This window comes from Clarias gariepinus, chromosome 21 (genome assembly GCF_024256425.1).
Source record: "Clarias gariepinus isolate MV-2021 ecotype Netherlands chromosome 21, CGAR_prim_01v2, whole genome shotgun sequence".
Taxonomy (NCBI): domain Eukaryota; kingdom Metazoa; phylum Chordata; class Actinopteri; order Siluriformes; family Clariidae; genus Clarias; species Clarias gariepinus.
The window spans coordinates 23,767,846-23,780,551 of NC_071120.1; the positions used below are offsets into that span (position 1 = coordinate 23,767,846).

Genomic DNA, 12,706 nt, shown 5'->3' on the forward strand with positions numbered 1-12,706 from the left:
TAAAATGAACAATGGAAAATAGTATGACAATACAATTTATCAAAGTATATCCTTTATTTTTATTATTGAAATCAGGTTGCTAAGAAATGTAACAAACAGTGATTTTTATTTTTGAAAAATGCTTTTTATTTGAATTCACTCTTAAAAAAATAACATGTACATGTTCATAAGGAGAAAAAAAAATCACAATACAATTCATCAGTAGATATAAAACAGTGCTGACACACTTGCAGACATGGATTCATCCATGCCTGCTGTCACATTTTATGTTTGTTCTTTTTTTTTTTTTAATGGTATGAAAACCATAACACAAGGGCATGTGCATTACACAAGATGATGACACAAAACACTGACACTAAGCTAAAGTAGCTCATTAACATTGCAGTAGATGGCACAGAAAATCCACACGTGCAGTTCCGACAGGCCTGGGCCTATTCACCCTGTCAATCACTTAGTGCCTAAAGAAAGAAAAAGAGTAAATCAGTAATGACAGGATAATAATAAACCTTTTGATCATGATTAAGTAGATACTTGTATAGGATTTTTACCTTTTCCCTTGGCACTACGAGCATCCAGATATTCAATGAGCTTCAACACCCATGGGTACGTCAGGTCACTTGGAGGTGGAGCGCACAACATTTTGTTCTTCTTGGTGATGAAACTAAAATGACAAAGGGACAGATAAAAAAAAAAAGTCAGCATCTTCTTATAAGAATAGGGTTGCTGAATGCAGAATTATGCAATAAAATATTGTATTTTACTATACCAATTTGCTATCCTATGAAACACTTACACAGAAGCTGCAATGCGGCATCCACTTTCTACGGTTTGGATCTTATAGGACTCAACGATGCGGCGTGGAATGTAAGCGTTGCTGGTGGACAGGCAGCAGTCGGGGTCATTATTGGAGAATGCTAAAAAAAAAGAGAGAGAGACAACTTATTATGATTATGATAGTAATACATAAACTAAGAAATAAAGCAATACAATACTGTGAATTAGAATACTGTAGATTTCTGTCCATGCATTTGCTATCTATATATTTTTTGTGCATGATTTACAGGAAATCTCTCTATTTGTAGGAAAATAGAAAGACTCCTTAAGAAGGGGGAGGGGGATGAATAATGGCATTTATACCCCTCAGACTGTAGCAAGTTCACATTGCACATAATAGGCCTGCAGTTTTAAAAGACATTAGTTCAGGCGGTCACTGACCCTGAGTCTATGACCTACATCCTTATAACAGAAAAAGCAATTGATCCGCATGCATGTGCATGTGCACGTGCATGTGTGTCTTACCCTGTGCATTGGTCCACAGAAGTGCAGTGAAGACCAACAGCGCAACTACTGCATTCGTCATGTTTGCGTCTGAGTTCTGCAGCTTCCTGAGCACCAGAGGGAAATGTGCAGGATCTTCCTGAAGGTGTGTGTGTGTGCACAGGTAACATCTTCGAGCTATATTTATACACCTACCTGCATTGAACATCAACTTTCACTTTCATATCTGGATCTATCGTCACTCTCCGCCTTTCCAACTATTCTTTCCAAATGATTCCCGTCACATCATCCTCCCCCACTTTTTTTTCTTTCTTTTTTTTTTTTTTGGACCAAGTCTCACGCTCTCTGTGTGAATGGAGGGATCATTTCATAATGCTTTGATAATGCATTACAAATTCGATTCCATGCAAAAACAAAGCCATGGTTGTGTTTCAGCTCTACACAAAATCAAAGCCGGGGGGAAAATAGGCTGCATTGTGCACTTGTTTCTGTCCATGGTCGTTTTCACTTCTCTGTGGTGAGTTGGTGATAAAGGGTATGTCCATCATTGCATGAAAGACAGGTTGTATTCTCAGGAAAAGGGAATAAATTCATGGGACGAGCAGCTGTTTCACTTTCTTACTGCAAGATAAGCATGTTAAAAGCATAGCAAAGCACCAGTTTCTTCCTTTTCTTTATATTCTTTAGAATTTCCAACTTCCTCTCTTTTTAATTTTAAAAATTGTGCTGACATCTGAAGTCAGGGTCAACTTGCAAGGTGTAGCTTTGATTATCTTTGCCGTTATCTTGATTTACAGTATGATCAGCCTCCTACATACTAACCTGAGTTTATTCAGGTTCTAGCATTGGGACAGGGTTGTATGTTCCCAAGACGATTGTGACAAAGAGCCAAGAGCAATGTTACAGGTGAGTGGCTTCAAAGCAGTGACTCTAGTTTCACTGTGAATGAAAATGACCATGACTGTCATGACTATTTCACAGGCAGTTGAGCATTACATGCACTCTAAGATAGTATCTTGCTGACATTGCTTACGTAATGACACAAAATGAATTATATGCAATGCTGTTAATCCATGCAATAACATAAAAGTTATATAAATTAAATATCTGGATGGCCTACAGTAAATTAGGCTGATGCCTTTGAAGAACAAGTCTTTAACCCACCACTTAGAGACAGTTACTGATTGGCAGTCATAATTTTTACAATACAATATTTATATGCTTGCTTCTTGTTGACCTTATTATTCACACAATACACACAACCGGGCTATCGGGTTTCTTCCAAGAACGGGTGGATTTGCCACTGCAAATTGCCCCAGGGTGTGAATGACTATGCAACGGAACTGTTCCAAATGCACCACAATCCAAATCTGGACAAAGCGGTTATTGAAGTTGAATGAATGAGTGAATGAAAATGAAAAGAACGTTATATAACAAAAAAAAAACAATAAATAAATGACTGTAGATGTAAACAATAAAGACCTGCAGTTTATTTTTTTTGTATCGGAAAGGTTATAATAATTACGATATGGCTGCACAGTGGTGTTGTGGTTTTACGCGGTCACCTCGCACTTCCAAGTTAAGGGTTCACCTTTACTTTGTGTGCAAAGTGCATGGAGTTTGCTGTGTTCTCTCTGTACTTAAAGGGTTTCCTCTGGGTACTCCGACTTCCTCAGAAAGTCCAAAGTCGTGCAATTTAAGATGATTGATGTTTCCAAATCGCCAAAGTGTGAGATTGGATGTGAGTGGGCTTGTACTCTGGATGGTGCCCATCCATTCAGGGTGTACCATGCTTTAAGCCCAAAGTTCCATCAGATAGGCTCAGGACCCCATGACCCTATGCAAGATAAGCGGTGAAGAGGTTGGATGGATGGATTAATGATTACAATCCATTCATCCATCCATGAATTTCAGTAGTTTAACTAGGGACCATGGAGACCAATGATGACCTTTGTATTTATTTCCATTTTGTACAATAGTGGTAGGACCTCTGGTCAACATTCACACACTATGGGCAGTTTGGGAATGCCAATTAGCCTAATCTGCATTTCTTTGGACTGTAAGAGAAAATTGGAGAACCCGGAGAAAACCAACTAAGCACTGGGAGAACACGCACACTCCATGCCCACAGACAAAACATAGAATCGAACCCAGGACCTGGAGGTGCAAGGTAACAGTGCTAACCATTAAGCCACCATGCCGCCAATGATTACAGTACTTTTTTTTTAAATATACCTTATGCTTCTACTTACTATAGTGCACCAACTGGTACTATTTAATGGAATAATTGTTGGAAGAAATTCCATTGCTGCATACACGTCCCAGTAGTTTAATGCATACTGTGTGACCTTTTACACAATTTACCACCATCTATTCTACCACCATCTACACACAAACTGAGTGTGCAGCTTCATACCTGAATACATCCAGTATAAAAGGTGGTAAACAAGGTGCCAATGTTTTCCCCTAACTGCACAATTGCACAATGCTTTACTAACAATCACTACCCCAGTGATGCTTATCTTGGTGGATCAGATTTGTTCTAAGGTTACACTATTATTTCTTAAACAGATTTTCAACATTTTAGTGTTTTCTGTGCTCCATCACACCAAACTTTGATTAAAATTCAGATAATTGGTTAATTAGCTAAGTGTGTTGGGAGCTGGGAAAACACTAAAACGTGCAGGGCACTGGGTCCTCGGGACAAGTGTTGGGAACTTGTGGTTTATTGCATAATATGTTCTACAGGCCAAAATACATAAGAATGGATAAGAGGTTCTGAAAGTGCTCTTTTACGTCATACTGTAGAACTGGGAAGAATAGGAAGAGAAACTAGTGAAATTAAAAGCAGAAACCCCCTCTTAGGTCAAGTCACTGGATCAGTAACAAAAAAATAATAATAATACAGGTAAAATTTGATTGCATTATACAAACAAGCAATGCACTGAATACTGAAATGCAAACTAATCCAAATGCGGTCTATGCGAACAATGCCATAGGAGCGGCTCACAAAGCCTCTCTAGCTTAATATCTCATTCACGTGTTTCTTTAGTTCTTTTAATCTATCTGGTTCTGATGGTTTGAACTCCAGACAGACGTGGAAGTGAAAGCGAACATTGCCATAAGCTAAACAGAGCAATCAAAGGGATCCAGACAAAGAAGGTTCCATCAACACGTTAAGTAACGTGATATTGTAAGTGTACAATGGGCCCCACATTTTAAGTGAATGGTTTGTTGAATGTAAGTAAATTATAATAGGGCCGCAAAAAAAAAGAACTTGTTGAACTTTAATTGCACACCTTGTGCAGAACTCTAACTCGCTTACATCATACATTTAGATTTTTTAATTTTTTAATTTTTTAAAAAAAAAATTTATGTTTTCTCTCTCACTCATCGTCTATACCGCTTTATCCTGGGTACAGGGTTACGGGGGACCTGGAGCCTATCCCGGGAGACTCAGAGCACAGGGTAGGGTACACCAATCCATTGCAGGGCACACACACATACTCACATTTACAAACTATGGGCAATTTGGAAACGCCAGTTAGCCTAATCTGCTAATACCTCCAGAGAAAAGCCACCAAGCCACAGGGAGAACATGCTAACTTTATGCACACGGAGGTAGGAATTAAACCCGGACCCTGGAGCTGCAAGGAGACAGTGCTACCCACCATACCACCCTTAAGTTTTCTTTAAAAAATAAATAAATAAAAATGCTGACTCATGTTACTTATTTCATTTATCCTTTATATTGCTGCACCAGTGATGACGCAACAGCATACAGTGTTAAAATGTGAACAACAGTTCAGCACACATATGATTACTCTTATCTAACGATTTATACAACATGTGATCCATAAAAGACATATGTAATGCTTAATCCATCATGTTAACAGGAAAATGTCCTGGGGACAAATCTCAAGAGGCGGCCCTTTTACTGTAAGCCTTTTCGTAGGGACTTTCACTACAGAAAGCATTCTTCTTGTTTTGAGTTGTAAATCAGGAATAGGGGTTAGATGAGAAGCAGTAAGTGGATTTTGGCACCGGTTCCTCAACAGTAAACAAACGGTTCCAGGAAGTGGTACATCTGCAGTGTGTGTACTAGATGTTGCTCAATAAATCTGGCAGTGCTGCAAATGCCACACAGTGCATTTGAATGTGTAAATGGGTGGAATTATAGATAAACTGCATGGCCAAAATCTGACCATCATTTCTTATGATGGGTTGGGGTCCGGGTTCAATTCCCACTTTGGGTCTGTGTGCATGGAGTTTACATGTTCTCCCCATACTTGGTGGTTTCCTCTAGGTACTGCTGCGTTTTTAATTGGTGTTCTCAAATTGCCCTAGTGTGTAAATGTGCGGGTGAGTGTGTGTGTGTGTGTGTGTTTGTTCTGCGATGGATTGACACCCTATCCAGGGTTTAACTTGCTTTGTGCCCTATTTCTCCTGGGATAGGCTCCAGGGCCACCCAACTCTATATCAAAATAAAGAGGTAGACTATAAGTGAGTGAGTGAGTGAATAAGCCTAACCCAGATGCCCTTTATGATTTAAGAGCCTCCACTTTTGTATGTTTGTATGAATTTGTGCAATTTCAGTCCAAAAAGCATAAATGAGGTCTATCAGTAATGTTGGATGAGAAGGCTTATAATTGACTTTCCAGGTGTCCCAATGTTGGTGAGTGTGGTTTTGTTTAGGGTGCTTTTCAGGCCTTTCAAGTTCTCGCACACCAACCTCAGCCAAGAATGTCTTAAAGATCTTTGCTTTCTGCACAGGAGCATTGTCAGGCTGAGATAGGAACATGCCTTCCCCAAACTGTTGCCAACAAAGTTGGAAGTCTAAAATGTCCTCGTATGTTGTAGCATTAACCGAAAAATTACTCTGTGCTGGAACTAAGGGACCCGAACCCTGAAAAACAGGCTCAGACTAGTGGCGGTGTGATTTACACCAGTCTAGCAGACCCTTGGAACTGCACATAGTGATCTCATGCTGTAATGAGCGATACAACAAAGTTTAGGCAATTTTCATGCACTACACGTTTCAGCACTTAACAGTCCCATTCTTTGAGATTACATGGTCTGCTGCTTTGTTACGGAGTTGCTGTTGCTCCTAGACACCTCCAAGTCACATTAGTAGCAGTTACAGTTTGGATATTTGGTTTTTAACATAACTTATTTTAAGAAATTATACATAGGCCAGAATAGATTCAAAAATATTTCACTTGCTGTAATTTTCTTGCAGTAAGACAACCAGCCATAGATCTTTTCCTAAATCCTCTCTACTCCCTACTAACCTTCAGAGATTATATTCTCTTAACTTATAATCAGCCAGTGACGATACTGCATTTTGTGAAGTGTGCAAATAGTTCTTTTCCTCTGGCAACCAGAGTAATTTCGCCTGCACACCACCTACCTCCTTATCGGTAATATCAGCCTGTAATTATGACCCATCCGTATCTAATTGCTGTGACACAGAACCTAGAAAATAAACGTAAGCTTGTACAGTATACTTTCATGCTTTAACCTCATTGTGATACTTCTGTCTGCTGTTTAGAGACCTTTATCAGATCCTCTTTGTAATGTTCATGGCATTTCTTACTTACACAATATATCTCTGTTTCCAGATGGATGTAAGAGAAGTTTCATTTTTAGCAGGAGACTCTACAAGGGGCTTATCAGGGGTCTCGCTCTGGCTAGATGAACACAGTATGGTTTATATTATCCATGCAAAGTGTATATTCTTGCTGACAGTTTTTTATAAGAATTATGTAATACCTTTAAACAAACAACAGTTATACAAGAAATGTATGACTAAGTTAGGTACTTTTTTCCCTGCGCAAAACAAGAAACTTTTCTCAGGAACCTTACTTACACTGAATTGACAGAATTTACGACTATTTCCAACATACTGCAAAACATACATTTTAATGCTTTAAATACTTTTAAAAACTTTCTGTTGTTCATCTTTTTATTTATTTATTTAAAAATCAATTCACTGTCACACAGGGAATTTTACAAAAACTCTACCTGGAATAATCCCCGGTAGATTTATTGTAAGCGTTCCTAAGCTTGTTTGAACAATGCATGTATAATAGCAGCCTGAGATTGGAGTTAAGTGTTATCATTAGTCGGAAACGTGCTTTTCATCTTCAGCCTAAGTATAATCTCATGTGTTTTCCCCACAGGCGTTATCCTCCTACTTTTAAGATAATAATCACCACAGTTGGCGCTCATGAAGCGAAACTTATGCAAAGGCTGAACAGAAATTGGAACCTAAGGAACAATAATACATTCTACAACCGATATTTACCGTTACTGTTTACATGCCTACCTTTGTTACTGCATTCAACTAACTTCCCACACACAAAATCTCAGTAAGAGTTTGGGTGTGAGGCCCTTACGAGCAAAGACACGCTTCATGTCTTTTGTACCTGTAAACCTTTATGAACTTTTACTGAACTCATTTCATCATACATATATGCTACAATATAGATACCATTATTTACATTATATAGAATATAAAGATAAGGCACATTCTCCTGAATAGCCAATCTTTTTTTTTTTTACTTTGAGACCCAAGATGAGAGGGGAGCCTCTGCACACTCTATGTCGTTTAGATTTCCCAAAACTTCTAAATGTAATGCCATGATTATTTCATTCTGGAATGCATAAGATTTAATGAAAAACATAACTGCTCCATGTCAGTGAGAAAGAGCTGTGAATAAGCTGTAAACCAGGATCAGTTTCGTTGTACAACTAAGATTTGTTTATGAGAAATCTGACTTGGCATTTACTCACTTTCACGCAGACACTTTCACATGCTTAAAAATAGTCTAAAGAAAGGGGAAATATGGAAGAGAAGATGTACAGGTATTAAATGCAGTCTCCACTGCAGATATTGGGCTGACCATACCAATTATTTGGTGTTTGCCCCAAATAATTTTAAGTTGAAATGAAATTATGTATAAGATAAGATAGAACAAAATTTTACGGAATGGTGGTTAGTGGTTAGCACAGTTGCCTTGCACCTACAGCGTCAGGGTTTGATTCCCGCCTCAGGGTCTGTGTGAATGGAGTTTGCATGTTCTCCCCATTTTTGGTGGGCTTTCTCTGGGTACTCCGGTTTCCTCCCACAGTCCAAAAACATGCAGATTAGGCTAATCGGCGTTCCCAAATCTCCTGTGGTGTGTGAATGCATGTGTGAATGTTGACGAGTGGTCCTACCACAGTGGGAATAAATACAATGGCCTCCATGGTCCCTATTTACACTACAGAGGTCCCTAGATGGATGTAAGGATGGATGAACTCGCCATTGGCCTCCACCAACCATAGGTGGATATTTTTATCTAGATGTGTAAAACAACTTGGAACATTTCACCTTTTGTTTGAGCCCACACATTAGACATTCTTTGAGGCAGTGGTGGCTCAGTGTGTTAAGGCTTTGAGTTTCTGATTGGAAGGTTGATGTTTTAGCCCTAGCTCCACCAGGGTTGCCGCTGTTGGGCCCTTAAACAAGGCCCTTAACCTTGTCTGCTCCAGGGGTGCTGCGTAAATGCCGACCTTGAGCTCTGACGACAGTCTACTAACAAAGTTGAGCAAAGAATGAAGAATTTCACTATGCAGTACTGTATATGTGTCAAATAAAGGCTGAACTTTTATTTATTTCACTGTATAGGGGTCTCATGACGGGCCAGGAGCCTAGGGCAGGGGACACAAACTCATTGCAGGTTGCATAGCATGTAATAACTTCTTTTTTTTTATGTTGGAAAATGTGGGCCAACAGTTGCTGGATGTTAGATTTATTACTTAAAGGGTTAAAGACTTTGAACGTCTCCTCTTGGTTTAAGCCCTAAATTTTGCCTGTGAAGACTGTTTAAGTAATTTTTGTTTAAGTTTAACCAAAATGAAAACCAATAAGTTAAGTATTGGAGAAAAGCAAATCATTTGTAAGCTGAAAATCAATCACAACCATTGCACAAGCATTGTGCATAGACAATACAAAAAAACTGGAATGTCCTGAAGAAGAATAAAATAACAGATGTATTACCAACCAGACATGGAACAGGTTGGCCAAGGAAAACAAGAACAGTTGATGGCAGAAACATTTGAAGAAAAACTCCAAAATCACAATCAGAGACATGACAATGAACTCCACAGCGTGGGGGGGTAAAAATACCTTGAGAGCAGAAATATAGGAACTATACAAAGTAAAAATCAGAAAGCCAGTTTAGAGTTTACAAAGAAGTATGAAGATAAGCCACAAAGGTTTTGTAACCAAGATTTTGTTGATGATGTAACTCCTGATGAAATTGAAAACTAAAATTCAGCAGAATGAATTTATAGAAATGCATCCTATGGAACTTCATCGTGCAACAAGACAAATACCAAAAACCACACTGCCAACACAACAAAGGACTTATCAGGGGAAAAAAGTGGAAGGTTTTAAAGTAGCCAAATAAATCATCAGACCCAATCAAGCATTCATTTCACATTTTAAAACCGATATGTACCAAAGGAACAAACCAATGACCCAAATCAAACAAAGACTGTAAGAATCTATGGTACTAGCCTGGAAATTCATCACAAGCAAATGATGCAACAGTTTGGTGAGGGGAATGGGGTCACCAGTTTAATGCATTTATTGCAAATAAAGTAAATTAAGTGTTATTCATTTTAATTGACCTAAATAATCAGTTTCAGTACTTGGTACCAAAAGTGCCATGTTCTAAGTTGTTTAACAAATCTAGATGAAAATATTAGAATTTGTCTTTCTCAAATACAAAATAAATAGCCTTGCAGATCCAGTACTTTAAGATGGGAAACCTAAACATCATAAATATAAAATAATTAAGGATTATGTGGCCTGTCACTCTGGGTGTGTTAATAATGGTCTAATGTAGAAACTTACGACAATGGGTTTCACTATTAGTGAGGCTTCCATGGAAAAGAAACTAATTATCCAATGTTAAACTGAAGAAGTTAACTTTTTTTTTACTGAGTGTATCCAATATGGTGGTTTTTAGTGTGGAAATAGGCTGTGAAAGTGAACTTGTAAATAGAAAGTTATATTTATGTATCGTGTGAATGCTGCATTCTGGTAGAGATACTGAAATACAATGCTATACAATGAGAGTACAATGCTAGAGTAAATTTAAAAAAATTCCCAGGCTAAGAAATGTGCGTGGGTTAATGAGATGGCATGCAGCACACGTAACAGTGGCCATACCCGTAAGAACCCAAAGCAATTTCATCCAACTACATTTTACCTTGGCCAAATTAAACTATGTACCGAAAGAGGCAGGTCTGTTCAGTCACATGGTTTATAAGAAACATAAAAAAATTTTGTTTGGTCCTGCAGTGATGTGCATGCCTATCAAAACTCTTATCAGACTGGGAAAGTTATGAACAAACACACATGCACACACACACACACACACGCACACCCATGGCTTCTGAATCTATGATGCATGAAACTCTGTATTGGATACAAAAATCTCTAGGACACAAATCGTGTGCTTTTTTTTTCTTTTTTTTTTTGGTAACATCATTAGATCATGTCAGTGTAGGAAATGCCATGCTGAAACCCCGGGTTCGATTCCCAGCCAGTGCCCAAACCCTGGGAAAGTTATGAACAAACACACATGCACACACACACACACACACACACACGCACACCCATGGCTTCTGAATCTATGATGCATGAAACTCTGTATTGGATACAAAAATCTCTAGGACACAAATCGTGTGCTTTTTTTTTCTTTTTTTTTTTTTGGTAACATCATTAGATCATGTCAGTGTAGGAAATGCCATGCTGAAACCCCGGGTTCGATTCCCAGCCAGTGCCCAAACCCCAGCCACTGGATGCAGCGCCGGTCCCAAGCCCGGATAAAAAAATGGGAGGGTTCCGTCAGGAAGGGCACCCGGCGTAAAACCTGTGCCAAGTTGTAGTGCGGACTGGGTATTCCGCTGTGGCGACCCCTTGCCGGGAGCAGCCGATAGACCAACAACAACATTAGATCATGTCACTGTTAGGGGAAATTCTGGTTTGATAAGCAGAACATGCTGTATAAGCTCATAAAATATTATGTTCTTCTAAATGTTTAGTAGCTTTGGTCTTACCCAAGTTGAATTAAGGAAGAAAAAGACTGCTATATGAAAAGTCATTGGCATCATTAATAATGTTCAGTCATGTTGCAACCAACTACTGTACACTGTCTGGCCAAAATAGTCAGAATTTTAGAAGGCCCAAATTACTGGGCTACATAAGAAAAAATATTTTTAAAAGATTCAACAGTAAAACCCACAGCTATGTTCAAAGTGAAAGTAAGAGTATTTCCACACACACACACGGAGTGGTGAGAACTCACATGAATGGGACTCTTAGGAGAAAGCACAAAGTTAGTGAATGAAATCATAGAGTATATAACCTTTTTTTGGCTAGGCAGTGTACTTTTAGAACTAATTCTATGGTAGTGAAGGGTTTCTATAGTAGTGATATCCAAAATGAATTACTTTACATTGCCTTGACGTATGCCTGACTTTTTGAAAGGACGTTGACTTACATCAAACATAATGGACAGTCAAATAAACCTCCCGTCTAGAATCAATGTTATGCCAGTGGACGGGTTCATCCTTGCGAGAAATTTCCAAGTGTTTATGTTCCATGTACCATGTTCATCTGTACCAAAAAATATTACGCAAGTATAAACACCATGGGGCCATGCAGCTATCACGCAAGGAGATGCGTTGTGTCTCCTAGAAAGAGACATATTTTTTTAGTAGAAAAATATGAATCATAAACCAGAACAATAGCAAGATACTTTGTGGCTTCGGTACAAATAAGGTCCTAAAATTCCCAAAATTTAAGTAACGTAGTGTTAAACAATTTAGTTAAACAATTCAAAGAGACCATTACCTAATACTAACATAGTATATGTACATTTCCAAGCCCCTGGGAATGAGATGAAAGAAATAAAAGCTAAAATATTCCTTTTACTATTTTTCTGACATTTCTGACAGTACTGATCCTAACTGACCTAAAACAGGAAATGTTTACTAAGATCGAATGTCAGGAAAGCCATGAACACACACACACACACACACACATACACAGCTATGGCTTCTGAACCTATTATGCATGAAACTACTGTATATCTTATTTCTGAAACTATGATGCATGTAACGCCAATTAGATACAGTCTGTTCTGGGCAAAAAATCTGAGACACAGATTAAGTGCTGTGATTTTTTTTTTTTTGATAACATCGCTAAATGATGGTATCGTTTAGGGAAATTCTGGTTTGATGAGAAACATAATTTTAAGCAGCTCTTAACCAAGTTAGAAGAAACTTTTCTTTTTGAAGAAAAAATATGAAATATGAAAAGTCAATGGCATCACCACTAATTCAGGAAATGGCTAGGAGACAATTGAAT

General features: G+C 38.4%; 1 protein-coding gene across 1 annotated transcript; it reads right to left on the reverse strand.

Moving 5' to 3' along the window:
- Positions 1-119: 119 nt before the first annotated feature.
- On the reverse strand, positions 120-2,759 carry ccl19a.2 (chemokine (C-C motif) ligand 19a, tandem duplicate 2). The gene is made up of 4 exons (XM_053480924.1): positions 1,300-2,759; positions 794-914; positions 549-661; positions 120-458 (listed from the first exon to the last, which is right to left on the reverse strand). Exons 1-4 carry the CDS (start codon positions 1,484-1,486, stop codon positions 448-450), a joined length of 432 nt encoding a protein of 143 aa, XP_053336899.1. The 5' UTR covers positions 1,487-2,759; the 3' UTR covers positions 120-447.
- Between the last annotated feature and the right edge of the window lie 9,947 nt (positions 2,760-12,706).